Source organism: Copadichromis virginalis, linkage group LG23, assembly GCF_057382275.1.
Source record: "Copadichromis virginalis isolate Kocher_CV1m ecotype Utaka linkage group LG23, C_Virginalis_male_GT1.1, whole genome shotgun sequence".
Lineage (NCBI taxonomy): Eukaryota > Metazoa > Chordata > Actinopteri > Cichliformes > Cichlidae > Copadichromis > Copadichromis virginalis.
In genome coordinates this window covers 49,357,482-49,382,381 of record NC_140639.1, presented here as the reverse complement: position 1 = coordinate 49,382,381, position 24,900 = coordinate 49,357,482, and the positions used below count along the sequence as shown (strand labels likewise).

General features: G+C 40.3%; 2 protein-coding genes across 3 annotated transcripts in view; both read right to left on the bottom strand.

Annotated features, from left to right (window-relative positions):
• Positions 1–24,900, bottom strand: part of LOC146682033 (NACHT, LRR and PYD domains-containing protein 3-like) — a 356,929-nt gene that overhangs the window by 215,402 nt on the left and 116,627 nt on the right. The window lies entirely within an intron of this gene.
• Positions 7,000–19,531, bottom strand: LOC146682039 (NLR family CARD domain-containing protein 3-like). 2 transcript variants are annotated; one of them, XM_085448458.1, is made up of 5 exons: positions 19,072–19,531; positions 12,140–12,421; positions 7,838–9,608; positions 7,585–7,758; positions 7,000–7,409 (listed from the first exon to the last, which is right to left on the bottom strand). In XM_085448458.1, exons 2-5 carry the CDS (start codon positions 12,411–12,413, stop codon positions 7,400–7,402), a joined length of 2,229 nt encoding a protein of 742 aa, XP_085304584.1. In that variant the 5' UTR covers positions 12,414–12,421; positions 19,072–19,531; the 3' UTR covers positions 7,000–7,399. The 2 variants fall into 2 exon arrangements, with proteins under 2 accessions (XP_085304584.1, XP_085304585.1); XM_085448459.1 differs by lacking the exon at positions 7,000–7,409 and having other exon boundaries at positions 7,581–7,758.

Below are 24,900 nucleotides of genomic sequence, written 5' to 3'. Positions count from 1 at the left end.
AGAGAAAGCAAAGCACCATCACAATAAACTAGCTAGTCATAGATATCAGTATTTACTAAGTAATAAACGATATTGTGCAGCACGCAAGATAGACAGCGCACAGTGTGCTTTGAGGCAGCAGCCAAGAAAGCTTTAGTCCGCGTCTGTGAATACCCATGTGTGCATACCTGTGTGGATCAGCATGCTTGCATTCCAAAGGTTTCTCCATGTAATGATCTGCTAGGGAGTGTGGGGGGGCCACAGCCCCGTCCTCCAGGGTGTGAAGCGGGTATGGAGGAGATCAAAACTCCAGACATCCAGAGGCCCCCAGAACACAAGAGACCATGGAAGACCAACAGAGGGGCAGCCGCGCCACTGTCCCAGTAAGAGCTGAGGAGAGTCCCAGATGAGGGCTCACTCAGCAGCCGCGGAGCAGAAGCCAGGGGGGGTTGCAGTGACGCGCCCGTGAGCTCCGCCGGCCCCCAGCTGCGCCTGAGTGACCGAGCCCTAGGCCGAGAGGCCGGGGGCACCCCACCTCCAAAGGGGCCCGAGCGAGCCCCAGGCCCCAGGCCCCGACAAGCGGCCGCCAAGGAGTGAGCCGGTGTGTACCCGGACGCCCACCCCCAGACACAGAGGTACACTTCAACTGTGAGAGACAGAATGTGAAAAAAAAATCCATGAATCCACATGGTAGGATTTGTAAAGAATTTATTGGTAAATCAGGGTGGAAAATAAGTATTTGGTCAATAACAAAAATATAACTCAATACTTTGTAACATAACCTTTGCTGGCAATAACAGAGGTCAAACGTTTACTATAGGTCTTTACCAGGTTTGCACACACAGTAGCTGGTATTTTGGCCCATTCCTCCATGCAGATCTTCTCGAGAGCAGTGATGTTTTGGGGCTGTCGCCGAGCAACACGGACTTTCAACTCCCGCCACAGATTTTCTATGAGGTTGAGGTCTGGAGACTGGCTAGGCCACTCCAGGACTTTCAAATGCTTCTTACGGAGCCACTCCTTTGTTGCCCAGGCAGTGTGTTTTGGATCATTGTCATGTTGGAAGACCCAGCCTTGTTTCATCTTCAAAGTTCTCACTGATGGAAGGAGGTTTTGGCTCAAAATCTCACGATACATGGCCCCATTCATTCTGTCCTTAACACGGATCAGTCGTCCTGTCCCCTTGGCAGAAAAACAGCCCCATAGCATGATGTTTCCACCCCCATGCTTCACAGTAGGTATGGTGTTCTTGGGATGCAACTCAGTATTCTTCTTCCTCCAAACACAACGAGTTGAGTTTATACCAAAAAGTTCCACTTTGGTTTCATCTGACCACATGACATTCTCCCAATCCTCTGCTGTATCATCCATGTGCTCTCTGGCAAACTTCAGACGGGCCTGGACATGCACTGGCTTCAGCAGCGGAACACGTCTGGCACTGCGGGATTTGATTCCCTGCCGTTGTAGTGTGTTACTGATGGTGACCTTTGTTACTTTGGTCCCAGCTCTCTGCAGGTCATTCACCAGGTCCCCCCGTGTGGTTCTGGGATCTTTGCTCACCGTTCTCATGATCATTTTGACCCCACGGGATGAGATCTTGCGTGGAGCCCCAGATCGAGGGAGATTATCAGTGGTCTTGTATGTCTTCCATTTTCTGATGATTGCTCCCACAGTTGATTTTTTCACACCAAGCTGCTTGCCTATTGTAGATTCACTCTTCCCAGTCTGGTGCAGGTCTACAATACTTTTCCTGGTGTCCTTCGAAAGCTCTTTGGTCTTGGCCATGGCGGAGTTTGGAGTCTGACTGTTTGAGGCTGTGGACAGGTGTCTTTTATACAGATGATGAGTTCAAACAGGTGCCATTCATACAGGTAACGAGTGGGGGACAGAAAAGCTTCTTACAGAAGACGTTACAGGTCTGTGAGAGCCAGAGATTTTCCTTGTTTGAGGTGACCAAATACTTATTTTCCACCCTGATTTACGAATAAATTCTTTACAAATCCTACCATGTGAATTCATGGATTTTTTTTTCACATTCTGTCTCTCACAGTTGAAGTGTATCTCTGGTGCAAATTACTGACCTCTGTCATCATTTTAAGTGGGGGAACTTGCACAATCGGTGGCTGACTAAATACTTTTTTGCCCCACTGTAACCAGGGCTGCACATAAGTGGTCCCCAGGTGCGCATTCGCTGTCAAAATAAAAAACACGCACAAGGGTTAGGGTTAAATTTAAAAACTGTACTTTTGAGTTAAAATATATATTTATAATTTTAATAAATGACAAATTAAAAAGGCATGAACATTTCTTTTTGTATCGAAAAAATATCGAACCGTGACACCAAAGTATCGAACCGAACCGAACCATGAATTTTGTGTATCGTTGCACCCCTAATATGTATATATTGTACTATTCTTAGTTAGCATATTGTCTGTCTTGTCTTAATGTTGGTTTATGTTGGTTTATAATGGAGCACTGTAACAAAAAAATAATTTCCCCCAGGGATCAATAAAGTATTCTGATTCTGATTAGAGATGAATCAGAATCAGAATCAGAAAGGGTTTTATTGCCAAATGTTGAGCAGGTTTACAACATTAGGAAATTGCTGCGGTGCTTCAGTGCAAACATACTGTCATAAATTACGCTAAAATAGACATTAAAATAAAAATAAAAATAAGAATTAAAAGTGCTAAGTAGATAGATATATACATGAGTGCAGGTGGTGATCAGAACATGAAATTCAGGGCCTTTCAATTAATAAAGAACAGCATAAATTGTCCATCTATGCAGACGATGTACTTTTATACATTTCAAATCCTGCAGTCAGTTTACCTCATTTAAAAGAAATTATTAGTACATACGTTTACCTCTCTGGTTACACAGTTAATATTGACAAAACATTGGCAATGGATATAGGAGGAAACATTTCACTAACATTCAAGGAGCGATGTGGCTTTAAATGGCCAAACGAAGGTATCAAGTATTTAGGAATTCAAATTCCTCACTCATTATCAGACTTGTTTAAAGTAAATTATGAAGTTATAGTTGCAAAAATAAAAAAAGATTTAGAGAGATGGACAGTCCTGCCTCTGTCTTTCTTGGGTCGGATCGAGAGTATACGTATGAATGTATTGCCAAGACTTCTAGACCTTTTTCAAATGCTGCCTATTAACATTCCCAACTCTACATTTGATAATTTAGATAAACTTTTTTCCAAATTTATATGGCAAGGCAAACGCCCAAGGATCAAGTTCCAAACATTAAAACTGTCAAACCTGCAGGGGGATTGGCTGTTCCAAACCTGAAATATTATTTCTGGGCAGCTCAGATGAGACCCCTGACTGTATGGGTGCGGGATTTGTCTGAAACTCAGTGGCTAAACATTGAGAAGACAATGTGCGAAAGATCATTGGAATCCCTGCTTTGTTCTAACATTTCAATTAAAAATGTGCATATGGGGGAACGGACGAGGGTCACACTAAAGATTTGGCGTAGAATCAAACAATCATTTGGTCTTCCAAAAGAAATTTCAATGTTATCAAGGCTCTCCTCCCTGCAGGGTTTTTCTCCTATTGTGGAAGACTCTGGCTTCAGAGCATGGTCAAATAGCGGGCTTCATAAACTTTGTCATGTTGTGAGGAATGGGCACCTGAGCTCATTTGAACAGTTGAGGTCAGTTTCGGCTTCCTTCTTCTGACTTTTTTAGATTTCTGCAGTAAGAAGCTTTTTGACAAAACATAAAGAATGGAGGCAAGTTTTGGAGCCCTCACCCATTGAGGAAATATTTCTAAAAACATTTCAAAGTAATTCCTCCCCAAAATTAATCAGTCATTTTTATAACGCATTTATGAGTTTCAATACAAATGCAACTTTGGATATTAAGGCAAGGTGGGAAGCTGAGACTGGCACTCAAATCTCAGAGGACACCTGGGAAGAGGTGTTCGGTGAAGCCCATCTGGTGACTAATTCTGGGCTGTGGAGAGAATTTAAATGGAAGGTGGTCATGAGATATTTTAGAACCCCAGAGATAATTGCCAAAATGAAGCCTACAAATCCTGACACCTGCTGGCGAAATTGTGGTACTTCTTTAGGAACCCACTCACATATATTCTGGTCATGCCCAAAAATCTGCTCACTTTGGAATGACATATTTAAAGTTCTCAATACAGTTTTCCAACAATACAAAGACCAACAGTTAGCCATTTTAGGAGTCTTACCAAATGGTTTTGCGGGAAATAATAAAACGTATCTCTTAAGAATCTTACAGCAGCACTAAAGTGTATCACTATTAAATGGCTGAATCTTGACCCACCTTCATATAATATGTGGATTGATAAAGCAAGATAAATTTACCAGATGGAGGAAATAACATCTGCTCTGCGGATTCAGAGAGAATTGTTTACTGAGCGTTGGCGACCCATACATGCTTTACTGTTTCAATAATTTAGCATAGGTCTCTTTCGTTTTGTTCATTTATGGCTAAGTTTGTCACATGTTATTTAATATTACATAAAGTTTTTGTTTTCTTTTTGTTTTTGTTGTTGTCTGTTTGTTTGTTTGCTTGCTTGGGTTTTGTTTTGCTTCCCAGTTTTGTTTTGTGCTTCCTAATTGCAGTTCTTATTTTAATCTACATTTCTGCATTGCGGTTCCTGTAACTGTCCTACTTGTGAACACTGACAAGTACAAGTTGCAATGTTGTAAATTATAATAAAAATTTAGTTAAAAAAAAAAAAGAACATTAAAGTCGTACATTTCTCATAAAAACAGGACAAAGACTTGAAAAAGTCGTGTTTTTCCTTCCAGGAACCACATGGCTTCACTTTTAAAGGTGAAGTGTGACAGAAATGGACATATTTGAAGTCCAACACCTTTTTCCAGTCACATTATTAAAGCAGAAAAACTACAAGCTCATTTTCATTCCAACAAGTCATCTTCTGACCTGGACTAACAACACTGGTCTCTATGTGCAGCTGGCTGTGAGACCAGTGCTCAGGGAGCGTCTACAAAGTGCAACACTGAAAGAACATCACACACTCATTTGCTTCCAGCACTTTCACACAAACATCTACTGTCATTATTGTCACCAAACTCTGTGGATCCTTTATTGCAAATTCAAATGGGATCAAATGGTCAGACAAAAGAGGGTTATGAGGAAATATGATGAAATGTTGTGTATTAGCAGCAAGTTATTGAATCATTTTCCTCAGAAACCAAACAAAATGATTGACAAACATGTTTTTACAAACTCAGTGTTGGACTTGGATCAGCAGGATAAGCTGATGTTTAAAGGCATTTGAGTCTCGCTGTATGAGAGTCCAGTTCTTACTCAATATTTATGGATGATGTTCTTTCAGTGTTGCACTTTGTAGACGCTCCCTGAGCCTCACAGCCAGCTGCACATGGACCAGCTGACATTACCCAGCATTAGAGGCGGATGTAAAAAATTCATGTTCCCATTTGAATGGTTTTAATTTGAATAAAACGATGTTGATTCATTCAATCCTGAATCGATGTTTCATATAAATGTATTTTGCCAGAATCTCAGGTTAAAGCTCACAAACTATTTCAACAAGCAGCAAACAGCTAAAACAGTAAATGAGAGCAGCTAAACACACAAAGATGGAAACACAGAGCGTGGATCGTTCACTCGACGGCACGTACACGGACACGCCGTCGGGGCTGAAAGTGGACAGCTCACAGATCCTGAAGCTGCAGGTTTCATCTGTCTCCAACCAAAACTGAGTGAAGCAGCAGCAAAAGAAGATCCAAACTCTGCTTCACGTTTGATAAATATGCTCATGAATTCTCTCTGACTTTGGCTGTTCCTGCCTGCACAGCTCTCTCTCTCTCAGTGTACTCCAAGAACAGCTTCAAACATCTGTTTCTGCATCATTCACTGTTTATTAGCCACCAGTCTGCTGTTGTGTTCAGTGCTGTCGGCCTCTGACAGTAAAGCCTCATTTCTGCTGTTCCATGGAAACTTTTTAAAATGATGACAGATTACAAACTCTCAGCTGTGTCTGTAATCAAACCTCTGTAACTTTGCTTCACTTCAGCAGCATCAGCTCATGTTCACATGTTGATTCATGGTTTTCATGGTTGATTTACCTCATTTTTTCAAAAATGACCTCTGACAGGAAAGTCTCATTTCTGCTGCTCAACACTGAAGAAATGTAAACTTTTCAAAATGATGACAAATTGGAAAACACCTAAACCCAGGAGATGTAACCCTTCTCTCTGGGGCGGAGGCAAGCGGACCACCTCTTTGATTAGAGCTGTGTCTCTAATCAAAGCAGAGATGGAACGATGCCACCTTTTTTTTTTAATATCTTGCTGCATTTTGTATAAATTCATACTCAAGTTTAAAAAATCTAAACACTAAAGCTGTTCTGTTATACCTGTCTGCAAAAACACACTGCAGCCAAAACATTAGACAATACTGATCTTTGTATTTAAACTTTTTTCAGAACTTTAAATCTAAGTATTTAAAGTAATATTCAAAAGTCATTTAAATCATTTTTATGCAGACTTCAAAAACTCTGGTTGTGAATAAAAGAAGTGCAACATCAGCACAAAATAATGTTTCTATTGAACAACTAACACAAACAGGTTGTAGAATGGAGCCTTTTCTACTCACAGCTGAACAGAAACAACATCCAGAGTGGAAAACAGTGCAAACAACTGCAAACAGGCTTCATGACACTCATGTTTGATCAGATTCACTCCCTGCTCTCACACACCAACTCCAGACCTGCATTCATCTTTTCCCTCTGAACCCCCCAAACATACAAACCCTGAGACACTACCATTGCCCTTTCACTGACTGCCCCACTCCACCATTTGACCCTTAGAACTGAAGACGCTTCTCTCATAAGAGGTGAAACATCTTCAAGGAAACTTAAAGAAGTCCAGACGCTTTTCTTTCCAAGCTCCTTAGACTACGGTGACCTGGATGTCTGAGAACCTTCACAGACTGATTTTACAAGAACAACTTGTGTCAAAAATCCCTGGCAGTGCCTCTCTGTCACACACACAAATCACTACAGTTACAAATTTAATAACTTAAAAAGTAAAAAGACCACTTTTGAGCCGTGTCTTTTTGGCCATAACGAATACCAAAAGAACCGAAATTTAATAACATTAAAACCAAACAATAAATGAGCAAAGTAGTGCATGATAAATATAGACAAATACAAAGTGCAATATAGAAACACTGGGTAAAAAGAAATGAACAATTAAAAAGGAGGATAAAAGATGTGAGCAGTAGTTAAACAGTAGAAATAAATATATAATAAACAAACAAAAATAGATAATAAATGAAAGCCAGGTCTGAAAGGTGAGTTTGGCTTTAAAAGCATGAAAACACACTGCTGTCTTCAGGAAGGCTGCTCCAGTAACAGAAAGTCATCTACATGTGGGTTTAGTTCTGACTTTAGGGACAAGTAAAAAAATAAAATAAAATAAAAACATCTGTCCAGACAACCTGACAGTCAAAAATATAAACTCAGGAACTTAAAAGGAAAATTGTGCTGACTTTGAACGTCCACATCAAGATAAACTTACAGATTTAAGAGTCAAAAAGTGTCAAAAAGTCTGTATCCTTACCTGAGAGTTTCAAGTTTACAGTCAGGACTCTTTAGTCCAACACACAGCAAATCCAATTCTGAATCCTGCAGGTAGTTCGAGCTCAGGTCCAGCTCTCTCAGATGATTGGATGGGGAGCTGAGAATTTCAGACAAAGCTTCAAAGCTTCTTTTTGAGAGTTTACAATCTCTCAGCCTGAGGAAGAATAACAATGGAGACATATTCTTTTATTCATCTAGCATTATTAAACATATTTGTTCATAGATTCACTTACAGCACTTTCTTGGATGCTTTGACCACTGGCAGCAGCTTCAAAAATGCCTCCTCTGAACAGGAGTATTTCTCCAGGTCGAACTCATCCAGATCTGATGACAGTAAGATGAAGACCAGAGCCGACCACTGAGCAGGAGACAGTTGATCTGTGGAGAGACGTCCTGATCTCAGGGACTGTTGGATCTCCTCCACTAGAGAACGATCATCCAGTTCATTCAGACAGTGGAACAGGTTGATGCTTTTCTCTGCAGACAGTTTCCCACTGAGCTTCTTCTTGATGTAGTGAACTGTTTCCTGATTGGTCTGTGAGCTACTTCCTGTCTGTGTCAGCATGCATAGGAGATCCTGATTGGTCTGCAGTGAAAGACCCAGGAGGAAGCGGAGGAACAAGTCCAGGTGTCCATTTGGACTCTCTAAGGCTTTGTCCACAGCACTCTGGTAGAAGTCTTTTACAGTAAGTGTTTTCTGGAAGATTTTAAAGAGAGGAGATTGTTTCTTAAGCAGGTTGACTCCAGAGTTGATGAAGGTCAGATAGACATGAAGAGCAGCAAAGAACTCCTGAATGCTCAGATGGATGAAACAGTAAACAACGTTGTTGAACATGTGACACTCATCAGCTTTAAAGATCTGTGTGAACACTCCTGAGTACACTGAGGCTGCTCTGATATCGATGCCACACTCTGTCAGGTCTGATTGATAGAAGATCAGGTTTCCTTTCTGCAGCTGATCAAAGGCCAGTTTTCCCAGAGACTCAATGATCTTCCTGCATGACTCTGTCTCAGCTCCTCCATCATACTTGATGTCCTTCGTTTTTAGGTGAAATAGCACAAGGCGTAGGTAGAGCTCTGTGAGAGTCTTAGGCAGATCTTCGCTCTCTTTGTTCTTCATGACAAACTCCAGAACTGTAGCAGTGATCCAGCAGAAGACTGGGATGTAGCACATGATGTGGAGGCTTCGTGATGTCTTGATGTGGGAGATGATGCTGCTGGCCTGCTCCTCATCTCTGAATCTCTTCCTGAAGTACTCCTCCTTCTGTGGGTCAGTGAACCCTCTGACCTCTGTCACCACGCCAACACAGTCAGGAGGGATCTGATTGGCTGCTGCAGGTCGTGTGGTTATCCAGAGGCGAGCAGAGGGAAGCAGTTTCCCCCTGATGAGGTTTATCAGCAGCACATCCACTGAGGTGGACTTTCTAGGGTCAGTCAGGATTGTAGTTTTGTGGAAGTCCAGAGGAGGTCGACACTCATCCAGACCATCAAAGATGAACACAACCTGGAAGTCTTCAAAGATGTAGATTCCTGCTTTTTTGGTTTCAGTAAAGATGTGATGAACAAGTTCCACCAAGCTGAACTTTTCCTCTTTCAGCAGATTCAGCTCTCTGAAAGTGAATGGAAACATGAACTGGATGTCCTGGTTGGCTTTGTCTTCAGCCCAGTCCAGGGTGAACTTCTGTGTTAGGACTGTTTTCCCAATGCCAGCCACTCCCATTGTCAGCACTGTTCTGATTGGTTTATCTCTTCCAGGTGGGAGTTTAAAGATGTCTTCTTGTCTGATGGTTGTTTCTGGTCTGTCTGGTTTCCTGGATGCTGTTTCAATCTGTCTGACCTCATGTTCATCATTAACCTCTGCAGTCCCTCCCCCTGTGATGTAGAGCTCTGTGTAGATCTGACTCAGGAGGGTCGGGTTTTCTGTTGTAGAAATCCCCTCGAGCACACACTGGAACTTCTGCTTCAGGTCTGACTTGAGTTTGAGCTGACACTCAGTGAGAATCTCTGCATGAATAAACAGCAAATGACACAAATGAGAAAACTGCATTCTGGTTACTGTGGTTATGTGTTCAGTTCACTGGACTCTTGGTGTCATGATCCGAGTGAGTCTGAGTAACTTTCCACAGCATCAGCTCTCCTCCCCTGGGTGGAGCCCTCCTCACTCCTCCCTGCTCCTCACCTGTTGCCAATTACTCCGGCAGTATTTATGAGCAGCACTCACAATGAACCTTCTCCAGATTGTGTGCTTAGCACAGTCAGTTCTCTGCCTCACATTTTGTCTTGTGCTCCTCAGCTTGTTTCGCGTAACCCTCTTTTCCTGTTCCCTAGTCGGCACCTGGATACATCTTCCAACTCTTGCCATAAGTCACGCCTCAGGATTCTGGCCTGCCACTGCTGGGAAAACTCACTCTTGCAAACTGCCATCCTCAGCTGCCTGCCTCCCTGTGCACCCACATCTCACTCTGTACCCAGATTTAATTCATCTCCTCCTCCAGCTGATCTCCACCTGCAGCCACGTAACACCTCTTAGTTTTTAAATCTTGGACTCATTCACTACACTGTGGACCACTCTGATTATTATCTCCTTTGTTCCAGTGATCATGGATAGTTTCTATTCGCCCGATTCTGCCCCTGTTGTTCCTTTGACCTGCCTCAGCTTATGTTCTGGCCTCAGCTCTGCACTTCTCATAATACCTCGCTTGCTGTTGAATTTAGCCGTGATTCAGCTTTCTCCGTCAAGAAATCTAGTAAAATACATTTCTGTTAAAAGTCACTCAGCCTCCGTTTTTTGGTTCTGTGCTTGACTCCATTCCTTTTCATGAGCCATTGAGCCCTGACACTTGGGTTATAACTGAGGGCAGGTTTTATAGAGACACATTCGATTTAATTATGTTTATTTATACAGCACCAAATCAATACTAGCAACATTTCACATATTACATAAACAACACTATGGAGCCAGTGATGAATAAATATGTAGAATAAATGAAAGAATTTCAAGTATAAAAGTTTTTTTTTAATTCCTCCAAATAACAACAACAGTCACCCCAATGTGCTTTATATTGTAAGATAAAGAACCTACAATAATACAACTGAAAAAAAAAACAAATATCTTTTTGGGTCCTGAAAACTGAAGGCTCTGCCTCCCATTCTACTTTTAAATACTCTGTGAACAACAAGTAGGCCTGCAGAGCGAGAGCGAAGTGCTCTAATAGGGGGATATGGTACTACAAGGTCATTAAGATAAGATGGGGCCTGATTATTTAAGACCTTGTATGTGAGGAGCAGGATTTTGAATTCAATTCTGGATTTAACAGGAAGCCAATGAAGGGAAGCCGATACAGGAGAAATCTGCTCTCTCTTTCTAGTCCCTGTCAGGACTCTTGCTGCAGCATTTTGGATTAGCTGAAGGCTTTTCAGCGAGTTTTTTGGACATCCTGATAATAATGAATTACAGTCGTCCAGCCTGGAAGTAATAAATGCATGAACTAGTTTTTCAGAGTCTCTCTGAGACGGGATATTTCTAACTTTAGTTGCACAAATGGAAGAAAGCAGTCTTACATGTTTGTTTAATATGTGCGTTGAAAGACATGTCCTGGTCAAAAATGACTCCAAGGTTCCTCACAGCGTTACTGGAGGCCAAGGTAATGCCATCCAGAGTAAGAATCTGCTTAGATACCATATTTCTAAGATTTTCAGGGCCGAGTACAATAACCTCAGTTTTATCTGTATTAAGAAGCAGAAAGTTAGCGGCCATCCAGGTCTTTGTGTCTTTAAGACATTCCTGCAGTTTAACTCATTGGTGTGTGTTATCTGACTTCATGGACAGATGGAGCTGGGTGTCATCAGCATAGCAGTGTAAATGTATGCTATGTCTTCTAATGACACTACCTAAGGGAAGCTTGGTAACGGGAGCGTTGCCAGCAGAAGGCTGAAGTGGAATCTCCAAGAAAGCTGCAGAAGAAAAAACATGAGCTGAAATGGTGGATTTTAGTCATATAAGGAGAACTGTGGCTTTCCTCCAACCTTTGACCAATCACCTTAGTGTCCTGTTTATAAACCATAATAAAAAGCATTTACTGTCTGGGCATTTTTTTGTTTGGGTCTCCAAACAGCAGAAAGAAATGGCAGCCATTTTTTTTAAACTTTACCTTCAACTGGTAAATAGATTTAAGAAAAAGCACTTTGATCATATTTGTGACGTGTCCCAAACTGTTGTTGTCGCCTCATTTATGTTGATAAAACAGCTCTAAAACCAATCTGACAATATAAATCTGTAAAATGGGCAGAAAACCTGCTGCTGGTCCCATTTTAATCAAACCAACCCAAAGAGCAGATATTCATGTGTGTACACAGGAGGTTATTTGTGCAGATGCATAAAACACAAACTGTTGGCTTTCTGCAGTCTCTCACTCCTGAAAGTGTTGGCAAGTGCTTTGGATTTATTATTTATATGGATTTTAATGGCACCTGTGTAATGTTAACTAAGGTTTTTATTGTTTATGTGTTTTTTGTTTAGTCATTCCCTGACTTACCTGTGGGTTCTGGGATGGTTTTATTTAAATTCTCCAACAGATCATTCTCGTTTATCCTCCCCAAAAGATTTTTAGTGACTTCAAAAGTGTTGATAGAGTAGGTATCAAACATCAGATCCACTATGTCCGTCCTCTCTGCATTCTCCAGTTTACTCACTGGGATTGCTGGTAAACCTTCTACAGACCCGTTCTTCAGATGCCACTTAAATTTTTCAAAGTCATCACATCCCAAATCCTCCAAAGTCCCCAGAAGGATTTCTTTAGGTGTCGTCATCTTTTACCCTGTAAGGATCCGATAAACAAAGACTGTAACAACAGCTGGAGAGGTAATTGTCTGATTTATCAGAATTTAACTTGATTCTAACAGCAGTTCATCACAATAAATTTCTAAGGCTCAGAATGCAACAAAATTGCACATGAAGAAGCACATAGAGAAGTATCCAAGTAACACTTTGCTACAATATAAAACAAACTATTATAAATAAAGAAAATATATAAACTAAATATATACACTACCCGTCAAACGTTTTAGAACAGCCCAATTTTTCCAGTGTTTTTGTCACGGTTTGCGAGCCGTGTGTAAATTATCAAAGGACCCTTTATGCAGGCAGCTCAGATGCAAGTGAGTTTATTCATCACATGGTGATACAAACAGAAATGGCGAAGGTGAGCATGGAAACTAAGCAAAAACCTAAACTGGGAAAACTAACAGTACACGAATATGAAGAATTACACGAAGGGAAGACGAAAACACGGAACACAAGGGGTGGGAGCAAAGCACCACAACACATCACTATATAGACAGTTACACAGAGGGAGACACAGAAGGCAACAACACAGGGCGGAACAAATGGACAGAGAAGACTAAACACAGAACAGAGTGCACAGAGAAACAAGGGGGGCAGGGAATCAAAACCTAGGAAGCATAGAATAACTCACAAACTAAACTGACATAACACAAAAATCACAAAGAACTGAAACCACTAGTTCAGGAGACCCAGGACCCTGACAGATACACAGACAAACCAGCAACTAACAGAGGCAAACACAAGGTTTAAATACACAGAGGGATAATGAGGGAATGAGACACAGAAGGAGGACACAGCTGGGAGTGATTGACAAGACGAGACAGAGGAAACGCAAACTAAACACACTGACATGAGACACGGACCTTCACAACAAAGCAGGAAATACAAAGACTGAACTTAGAGGTACAACAAAACACAGAACCAAAACGTAAGAATAAACAAAGATACATCATGAAATCAAAGATTAACAATACAAAACAGAAAACACTGAGTCACAGACCCAGGATCGTGACAGTTTTATTGAAAATATCCTTTTTATTTCTCATTGCGCTCTGAAATGAAAGCATAGTACAAATAAGCAGTTGGAGTTAAAAATAAATCATGAAACACATTTATAGACCAAAGTTTATTCTAAACGTTTGACTGAACACACCCGTGGCTTCTGTCTACAATAGAAATCAAATATTCTCCCATATCTGTAGCAGATGTTCCCGTAAACGTGGACCTTGTAATAATAATAATAATAATAACTTTATTTATAAAGCGCTTTCAAACAAAGTGCTGTACAACTAAAGAGATAAATAAAATAAAAGCGATACATAGCAATACAGGTAAAAGACACAATACAAGTTAAAAACAATAAAAATGTAAAAACTAAAAGCCATAGAATTAAGACATGTAGGATCGGGTGAACAAATGTGTCTTCAACTTGGTTTTAAAAACCTCCACAGAGCAGCCTGCCGAATATCTGGTGGGAGGTTGTTCCACAGAAACGGGGCATGAAAAGAAAAAGCTCTCCAATTGTCTTTTTTCTGGCTCTAAGAACTTTTAGAAGACCAGAGTCCTGAGATCGGAGAGCACGAGATGGAACATAAAGGTGTAAAAGGTCGGAGAGGTATGAAGGTGCCAATCCGTTTAAAGCCTTGTAGGTGAGCAGCAGGACCTTAAAATCTGCTCGAACCTGACAAGGTAGCCAGTGAAGAGATCTCAGAACAGGGGTAATGTGCTCAAATTTCCCAGTTCTTGTTAAAATGCGAGCAGCTGCATTTTGCACCAACGCCAGAATCTCAGGTTAAACCTCACAAAACTTTAACAACCACCAAACAGCTGAAACAGTAAATGAGAGCAGGAACACGGATTCTGCACAAAGACGTAAACACAAAGCTCAGAGCCGCCGACACATCAGAATCAGTGAGATGTCGCCTTTCTCACCCGATGGCACGGACACGGTCGGGGCTGAAAGCCGACAGCTCGCTGATTCTGATGTGTCGGCGGCTCCGAGCTTTGTGTTTACGTCCTTTTTACGCTGATTCTAAAGCTGTTAGTTTTATCTCTCTCCAAACAATATTGACTGAACCAGCAGCAAAAGAAGATCCAAACTACGCTTCACATAAACATCGTCATGAACTCACTCTGACTTTTGCTGTTTTGCTTCCACCAGGATAAAATCACACTTCATGCACAGCTCTCTCTCTCTCTCTCTCTCTCACACACAGTTTCCTGTCTAAAAATCTGTTTTCTGCATTATTCGCTTGCTTGTTACGCACAAGTCTACCGTTGTTTACAGCGCTGTCGGCCGCTGTTTTTTTCCTTTTACTTACTTCCAAAAAGAAAACCTAATTTCTGCCGTTCAACAGGCTTCTGAACAAATTTAAACTTTTTAAAATTATGCAAATTGCAAAACGCTGTGTCTGTCATAAAACTGCTGTAACTTCAGAGGTAATGTTCATATGTCGATTAATGGTTTTCTTTCGTTTTTGATCTACTGTAGAATATTTTTATAAAACCACCTTCATGTTTTTCTGTTTTATCTTCAGCTACTTTGACACAAAGGCCTCTGCTGTGATGCTCACACCTTTGATAAAGTCTTGCGAGTGTCAGCTTCCTTTTTATAGATACAAAAATATGTAAATGTACTGATCTGAATTATAATATTTCTGACTGTCTGAGGCAAAATTTCCCAGATTCAAATCGAATTGAATCGAATCGTGGATCGAATTGATTCAGGACCTTGTGAATCGGAATCAAATCGATTCTAGAAATCAGTGACGATACCCTGCCCTATTTGCGACCATGTCAACATCCAGTCCAGGCTTTTTCAAGATTGGTACTACCACAGCTGATTTAAAACATTCAGGAAAGACTCAATGAAGTATTTAAAAGAAACAGGTTGTAGGGTCCTAATGCTGACCACAGTTCCTTTATAGCCCAGGCTGGTAGAGGATCCAAAGAACAGGTTGTACATCGAGCTGCTTTTACAACCTTACTTAATCCAGAAAGGGAAATAGAGATGGACCGATGCGATATTACGTATCGGTCCATCTCTATTTCTATTAATTTACGTCAGTATCGATACTGATTTTGTATGTATTTTGAAGGATTTGAACCAAAGGCAAAAAATACCATGAGCAAAAAATGGCAGTCATGATTATAAAATAGGGAGGTTTCTTTTTTTTTAACATAGATTAAACTCGTTAAATAAAACAACAAGTTTATGAGCTTTCTTGTTATTCACAAGTTTCAGCGATTTAGCCCAGAGTTTAAAGTCATTCAGCCATCTGTTTATACATGGTTTAGCTTTAAAGTATCTGCATTTGTGAAGAAAAAATTTTCCCATTAACAAAATCGTCCTAATCAACAGGTCAAAATCTGCATTCTCAGCAAGTATTCCAAACTTTATTACTGTCACCGTCAAATGTGGTAACTGAATTCTCCTGGACTGTAGCCAGCTCCACATGTCAGTCCAGAAGGAGTGCACTGATTCACAGTAGAAAAACAAGTGATCCAGACTTTCAATATCATTTTCACAAAATGTGCAGGCGTTCACATCTAAGTTAAATTTCCGTCTTAAGAATTCATTGGTTGGATAAACCTCATTAATGATTTTAAAGTGAACCTCTTTTACTTTAGGGGAAAGAGGAAGTGAAATATACTTTTTTCTTATCGCCTTAACCTCCATGGTCTCAAATTCTTTAAGGATATAATTTCTTTTAACCAGATTAGGGCAAATGTCGTTGATCAAAATATTCCTGATCACTTTGTTTGTAAACCTGCTGTCACCAAATTCAGCTCCAGCTATGCAGAGCTGCCTCAGTCCAGGAGAAATTTTAGACTGCACAATATCTTCTTTTATCCTTGATCTCAAAGGGACTGGGATGGTTTTCACTAGGGATTTATATCTCTTAGCAGTACATCTTACATCAAATTTCTCACAAAACGTCTCATGTTTTAATAAGACCCCATTATCATCCGTAAAATGAGCTACAGCCCAAATCCCTTTAGATCTCCATTCATCCATGTACACAGATTTCCTACACAAACGGATATACCTGTTGTTCCATATAGGGGTATTGTGAGGAGTAAAGTTGTTTGTAGATTAATTTCCAGTAGAGAAGGACCTGCTGATGGAAAGCTGAGAGTTTAACAGGTAACGAACTGCAATCAAAGTCACAACGTAACAAAAAGTCTATTCCACCCATTTTGCCAAAAATCACACTGGGAATAATGTTCCAAAAGGAATTTTTGTTCCTAATGAAAGATCTTAACCATTTCAGTTTTAGTACACCATTCATAACATCAAAGTCAATGGCATTAGCCCCACCCTCTTCATAATTCTTAATCATATCATTTTTCTTTATATAATGACATTTGTTCCTCCATATGAACCTAAAATTAAGATTATTTATAGATTGAATTCGTTTTGGAGATATGGGCAGAGAAAAGGCTGGATAGATTAGTCTGGACAGACTGTCCATTTTGGTTAGCAAGATTCTCCCAAACAGAGTTATGTCCCTTTGCAGCCACCTGTTTAATATAGACTTACACTTTTCTATATTGGCACAGATATTCTTATTTTCTGTTGATGTCTTATCCTTGCAAATTACAATGCCCAGATACTTAACCTCTTTTTTTGATCTGTATATTATTTATTGCTTGCAGGGTACACTCATGCAGAGCTAGAATTTCTTATTCATTAATATTCAGCTGTAGGCCAGAAGCTTTGGAGAAGTGGTTGATCGCCTGTAAGGCTAAAGGAATCTGGTCCTCATTTTTTAGAAACAGGGTGGTATCATCTGCGAGCTGACTGATTATTATCTGTTCACCCATCACAGTTAACCCCTCAATGTGACTGTTTTTAATCAAAATAGACAACAGCTCAGCAACCATGATGAACAGAAGTGGTGAGCTGCTACATCCCTGCCTTATCCCTCTATTAACCTCAAACCTTGAACATGTACCATGTTCTAGCAAAACAGAGCTGTTAATGTCATTATATAGCATCTCTATAACATTGATAAATTCCTGTCCAAAACCAAAAGACTGCAGAGTTTTGAATATGAACGTATGTTCAACTGAGTCAAATGCTTTGTAAAAATCCAAGAACAGGATGTATCCTCTCTCTTGTGTCACGATGAGTTGTGTGGCTGTCAGTGGCTGGACCCACGTGCAGGACTCGGAGACAAAACATTAACTTAAACGACAGCTTTATTTGCTGGTGAGTCACCCTTGGCGATACATAAACAACAACTTAAACTAACTAGACTGGAGATGCTGAAGGTAGACGACAATGAATACACACACAACAAACGTGGAGGACGCAACAACTGGCAGAGAAAAACACAGGGCTTAAATACATACTGAGGTGATTAGGGAATGTGAAACAGGAGGAGAACACAGCTGGGACTCATCAGACATGACAAGACAAGGGGCGGCAAAACTCAACACATTGACATAGTACACAGACTTTCAAAGTAAAACAGGAAACTGAACAGACGTGGACTAAACTAGGGGATACAGTGACAGAACAAGAGACACACTGACAGAGATGACTGTATACTAACAGAAGTAACACAGAACCACGACCTAAGAAGGAGAACACAAGAAATGCCAAGGACCTAGAGAGTTAGGAATACTAGCGACAAAAATCAAACCCAAGAGAATCAAAACACATCATGAAATCAAAGATAACTAATACAAACAGAAAAACACTGAGTCCACAGACTCAGGACCGTGACATCTTGGATTATTTCACTGTACTCAAGGAGGTCCAAAACCAGCCCAATATTGTTATGAATTAGTCTTCCTTTCAAAAAACCTGATTGTGTTTCACTGATAATGTTTGAGATGCCTTTCTTTAGCCTCTCAGCTACAGCTCCAGACAGGATCTTATAGTCAGTGTTTAAGGTGATGGGTCTTAAATTGTCTAAAATTCTTTTATCCTTACCCGATTTAGGGATCAGGGTTATCAGCGCTTGTTTCATGCTCGGCATCAGTTCTTTTTTTCTCTATCGATTCCTTTAATGCATCAAACAATAAAGTTCTTAGGTCCTTCCAGAAGAATTGATAAAAATTAGTAGTGAGTCCATCTGTCCCTGGGGACTTGTTTAATGCCATTTTCATGACCACCAAATCCAGTTCCTCAATTTGGCGGCCGCTACTAAGTTTTAAAATTACTCATACTAATCTTTCTGGGTCACAAAATAAACTTTTAACATATTTTCAGGCGAGAAAGTAGCGGTGTAAACATCAAATATCTGCTCGGTTTATCAAGATACCGCATATTTGCAAAAGTGCTTCAACGTTTTCGGAGACGTCTGCTACCCACCAGCACTATAGCCAGCCGGGAGCTCGAGGGTCACTGAAGCCACCGAGAACGGCACAACTCCCGGCACATCATTTTCAGATCACCGCGGACTTTCGCTACTCAGGTTAAACATGATATATAAGTCCAGGGCCGTGCAGAGACGTTTAAAGGGGCGGGTGCTCAAAGTTAAAAAGGGGCACATTGAACCAGGCTGAATAACAACAACACACATTCATCAACAATCTAATATGGGATCGCATCATACTATATCACTGTTGTGAGGTGGCGACAAGGCAAAGCAAACGTAGCCGATGTTTTACCTGATGGGTACAATGTTGCTGTTGAGGGGTTGCTGTGGATAGTGCTGAAGGGCAGGGCTGTGTTGATCTGAGACTGTAGACATTAAAAAGTCCATAGGAGAGATGGTAGCTGATTAAACAAGTGTCATGAGATAATAACAAAATGCAAAGATTGGTGACAGCGCTTGGAACCATAAGGCAACAAAAAACTGTGAGAAACAAATTAGGCTCTGCCTGTGAATCACTCTTTGCTTCTCTTCTTCCTTCCATCCCATCATTTCATATATCACTCTCCACTTGCTGTCTATCTGAGAACAAGGCACAACTTGCTATTGCAATAAACTATAATCTAATTATCCACACCTAACAACTCTTGCACTTAATCTATAATAAAATGATGACAGAAAAATGTTATAGCACTGCCTTTAGTAGCCTCACACAGCTCCTACTGTTTCCTCCTCATGTCCTTACCAGCCATGTCTGCACAATGTTATATCATGAGTAATAATTAAAAAAATCCATATACATAAAACAAGCACATGCACGCACACACAGTGACATTTTAGACCTTCTTCAGAATACTGTATATACTATGGGCATCACGGTGCTGATCCAGAATCCTTACATTATTATTTATTACTAGAGCTACAATAATAAAGCAATGAGGAGGGGGAAGTAATAAATATGAAATAATGTATTTATGATGATTCCATTTGTTTCACTATCCACTCTGTGCAGGGGCAAAGCTTATTACATGTTTAAACTGCAGAGATACAATAATTTTACTGCTGTAAAATCCAACTTTTGTCTTATTTAAAATATAAATCTAATATAATCTGCTTCTTAATGTATGTTCTTTAAAATACAGCGTGTGTTTTTTAAAATATTATAATTATAATTATTATTATGTGGACATGCATATTAGATCGTTTTTAGTGAAATATAATCCCCTCAGAAAGGCAGGAAATGCTCTGTAACTTACTTTAAAACTAAATATGTTCCCTAAAACGGTGACAGAGCTACAGACCTATGACAGCCTTACACAGGTAGCCAGCAGCTATGACCAGCACTACTTGTGCAGTTAATAAAAGGACAGGTAATGTTTGTCACGCTGTTGCACACACAGCACGCTCGTTTGTTTCAGTTCGTCAGCTGCAACAAGACAACTTACCAACGTGTACGTAATAAGCCAATACTCCTGTGTGCTATACACTACAGTGTACGCTGTACAGCTACTTACTGGGTTTGTCGCATCAGTCTGTGTCTCTGAGTTAACTTGTGTTTCTCCTACAGCTCCGGACCGCTAAAAATGCGTGTGCTCTTTGTGAGTTCGTTCCCGGCTCGTAACCAGCGCGTTCTGCCATCAAGGGCGATCATTGGTTAAATGTGATCATGTGACTGATGCAAGCCAGATCCTTTTATTTAGCAAAACTGTGATTAATAGTTAAATATTATTGTTGAGGGGCACAGACAGGACTCTGCACGCACACACACATAAAAATAAATTTAAAAAAAAATGTTTTTTAAAAGTTGCCTCAACAAAAGGGCACTTTGGGCACCCATCAGGAAAGGGGCGGGTGCTCAAGCCCCTCCAGCCCCCCCCCCCCTTCTGCACGGGCCTGCATAACTTACTTAGACAACCTAAAAATGTTATTGTTTGGCTTTTTTCAGTGTTTTGTTTGTTCGTGAGTAAATCGGTTTGGCTGAGATTAAAGTTATTAGATTAGATTAGATAAAATAAAACTTTATTAATCCCCCGGGTGGGTTCCTCCTTGGTTTTTACACAGCTGAATAAACATCAAACAGAAAACTGATTAAACAGAAGTATGAGACGGTCGAGAATTTACTCCAGTGTCCTGTTATATTGCAGATAGCAAGGAACAGACAGCCGAGTTTATTAAACTCCACCGAGACAGCGGTGACGCTAATCAGAAGGCTAGACTGTCCAATTTCCCCAGCTGTTTACTTCCAGCATATCCAACCTTCTGAGGACCCAGCCCACGTACGCCGCGAAGGCCGGGTCCTCGGGAGGATGCAGCCGATGAATTTGGACACTGTCACTACCCGATCGGGGGTGTGCCAAATGGCGGAGTGAGTAGACGCTCTCTACGGAGTTCTGCACAGAAAGTTCGTGAACAACGGTAAAACCTCAACTTTATGCTGCTAACACTAACAATTCACTAAATAAGAGAAGATGCAGCAATCATAGGGCAAGAAGCAGCAGAATGCTTAATCAGAAAGGAGCGAAAAGGGGACTGGAAAGTTCCAAGTCTAAGATAGCGCCTGAGAATGCTAACGAGGAGAGTGCTACGCCCAGCAACGTGCTAATGGATAGCTTCCATAACTACGCAGCTACTACGGTGGCACTCACGTTAGCCGAAGAAGAAGTGGATGAGTTCCCACCTCTCCCTGTTACACCTCTCAAATCGCCAGCTCCGAAGAAGGTGATGTACGAACGCAGCAACTCTGACCCAGTTGATGTAAATGAGATAATTTCTCGTCTGTCGGCACTAATAAACACCAGGTCTGATAACATTGAGAGCATGGTGAGAGAGAACTCGAACATGGTGAAAGAGAATACGCTCCAGATTGAGGGTCTCAAAAAGACGATTGATTTTGTGTGCGCGGAAATGAAAGATATGAAGGGGAAAGTTTGCGACTTGGAAAAAAAAGTAACTAAAGAGGGAGGTCGAGTGGACAACTGCCAACAGAGAATCTCTGAGTTGGAAAGATATTCCAGGAGGTGGAATCTCAGACTACATGGAGTCAGGGAGGCTGAGAAAGAAGACGCAAGGGGAAAGGTGACTGTGATATGCCAGTCTGTTCTGCCAGAACAAAATCATAGGCTGCCTGACGTCATCGACACCGTACACCGACTCGGAGCCAAGCGACAAGGTAGCACCAGACCTAGAGGCATCATCGTGCAGTTCACCTACCGAATCTACAGAGATGCTGTATGGAAAGCAGCCAAAACATCCTCCTACCTGCAGGACAATCATTTGAGGTTCGCTGAAGATCTGTCCAGGGAGGACAGAGAACGTCGTGACAAACTGTGGCCGATGATAGACAAAGCCCGTAAGGAGGGTAAGCCGGCTTATTTCGTGGGAGGCCGAGGATTCATCAGTGGATCAGAAGTTTTCCCTCCTTCATAGAGACGCTTATTCAGTCTCCGAAATGACATTTCTGTAAGCTTGTTTACATGGTGAACTTGATATTTTCACCCTCAGGTTAAAGTTTTATTTTGTGTTGAAGAGTGTGTTTATTTATAAAAAGCTATATTTAAACCAAAGCAGATAGTTAAATACTGTATTTTTATAAGCTTAGTCACTCAGGGTTTTTACTGTTCTACTACCTAAATTGTGCAGCACCCGGTCCCCTTATCCTATAGATCTATTCTTAGTTGTAGAAGTTTAGAACTTACTTTTTCTCTTTCTTTTTTCTAATAACTTTGTCTTTTTCATTTGTTTCTCTTAATACCAGGGGTTTAAGACAAACATGTAAACGCAAAGCTTTGTTTTTATTTGCCAAACAATTTAAAACAGATTTTTGCTTTTTCCAAGAGAGTCATTCCACACCTGCTGATACAAATTTTTGGAAATCACAATGGGGTAATGAAGTCTGGTTGTCCCATGGCTCTGAGCGTTCTGCTGGAGTTGTCACGCTTAAAAATTCTTTTTCTGGAGATGTGTTACACTCTGACTGTGACACCTTAGGACACTACCTCTGCTCACTAATCAGACACAATAACAGTACTTTCATTGCAGTAAATATATATGGTTACAATAATAAAACTGAAAATGATAAATTACTTGACTCCTTAGAAGAAAGAATTAATTTCTGGCTCTCCAAATACCCAAATTCAGTCCTCTTAATTGGTGGAGACTTTAACATTGCTTTAGACAATACGGTTGATAGGTGGCCTCCAGGGCAGCAGTCTTCATACAGTGCAAACTTAAAAAATTTCATGGGAAAATTTAATCTTGTGGATATTTGGAGAGAAAAATTTCCAGATGATAGACTCTTTGCTTGGAGCAATAAGACAGGATCCAGGCAATCACGTATTGACTTTTGGCTTGTTTCTGACTGTATTGATAAAGATAATATTACTGTTAATATACTTGCCACGCCCCTCACTGATCATAGAGCAATTTACATTAACGTCCGAATGTTTACACTGGATAATATACCTCATAAATTCTCTTATTGGAAGTTAAATAATTCTTTACTAAAAGATAAAATGGTTAACATGCAGATTAATAAATTAATTGTTTATTATTGGAACAAAGCTAACAGAGAGAAGTCCTTTTGTACCAATTGGGAACTTTTTAAATTTGAAGCATGCAAATTCTTGAGAAGATATGGGAGTCAAATTGCTAAATTAAGGAAAGCTGAAGAACAAGAAGTAATAAGCAGAATTGCCTCTTATTACCAGAAGTCCCCAGAAGAAATCTCAGAGGAAGATAAATTAAGTTTACTAGAACTTCAAAATAAACTGGACGGTTTATATCGACGCAAGGCTGAGGGTGCTTTCATAAGATCCAGGAAGAGGTGGCTGGAGGAGGGCGAACAAAATTCTGCTTACTTTTTCAGACTTGAAAAATACAGATCAAAAACAAACTCTATTCATCAACTAAATATTAATGGCATTGTCTCTGACAATCCTGGAGAAATTTCACATTTCTGTGCCGAATTCTATACTAAACTATACAACTCAAAATATAATGAGGCTGTCTCAACAGGATTTTTCAATAATATTAAAAACCTAAAATCTATTGTTGTGGAAGATAGAAGTTATTGTGACAGCCCTCTGACTGTGGAGGAAGTTTGTAATTCCATTTCTGCACTTAAGGCCAATAAATCTCCCGGCACAGATGGTTTGACTGCAGAGTTTTATAAATCATTTTCTAATCTCCTGGCTCCATTTTTACTGCAGGTTTTTACAGAAAGTATAGAGAATAACATCCTCCCTCCTTCTCTAACTCAAGGTCTCATAACACTTATTCCAAAACCAAACAAAGACTTACTCTTTATTGATAATTGGAGACCCATCTCCCTGCTCAATAATGACTATAAGGTTATGGCTTTAATACTTGCTAACAGAATTAAAGAGGTCTTGGAAACAATTATTGATGAGACACAATCAGGCTTTATGAGAAACAGACACATTTCTAATAACATTAGACTGGTTTTGGATTTACTTGATTACTCTGATTTGGTATCTGACAATAGCTTCATTCTCTTCCTGGATTTTTATAAGGCTTTTGATACAATTGAACATCAATTTATTTTCCACTCTTTGGAAAAATTTGGCTTTGGCAAGTTTTTCTGTAAAGCTGTCAAAACCTTATACACAAATGGCAATAGTTCTATTAAAATGATTAACGGCTCCACCCCGAGATTTGACCTGAAACGTGGTATTCGCCAAGGATGTCCTATTTCACCATATTTATTTTTACTTTGTACACAAATTGTTGCAACTAATATTTCAAACAGTGTTGTACAAGGAATCACCATAGCTGATAAGGAGCTCGTCATCAGCCAGTTAGCCGATGACACCACACTCTTCTTGAAGAATGCAAACCAAATCCCTCCAGCTCTTACTGTGATTAGTGATTTCTCTGAGGCCTCTGGTTTATGCCTAAATCTAAAAAAGTGTGAGTTACTAGCATTTAAAGACTGCCCTGCAAATACTATCTGTAATATCTCTGTTAAACAAGAAGTCACATACTTGGGACTGTTAATATCCAAAGACCAAAAATCAAGATTCTCTTCAAACTTCACTCCAATTATACAGAAAACCCTAAAAAAGTTCAACCAGTGGCTGCAAAGGGACTTGTCTTTGAAAGGTAC

Bases quoted from the DNA above. Each gene is read 5' to 3' on its own strand.
- LOC146682039 (XM_085448458.1), bottom strand. From the start codon at position 12,413: ATGACGACACCTAAAGAAATCCTTCTGGGGACTTTGGAGGATTTGGGA. The intron at 9,609-12,139 runs GTAAGTCAGGGA...TTATTCATGCAG, and splicing joins AACCATCCCAGAACCCACAG to AGATTCTCACTGAGTGTCAG. The intron at 7,759-7,837 runs GTAAGTGAATCT...ATTCTTCCTCAG, and splicing joins AAAGCATCCAAGAAAGTGCT to GCTGAGAGATTGTAAACTCT.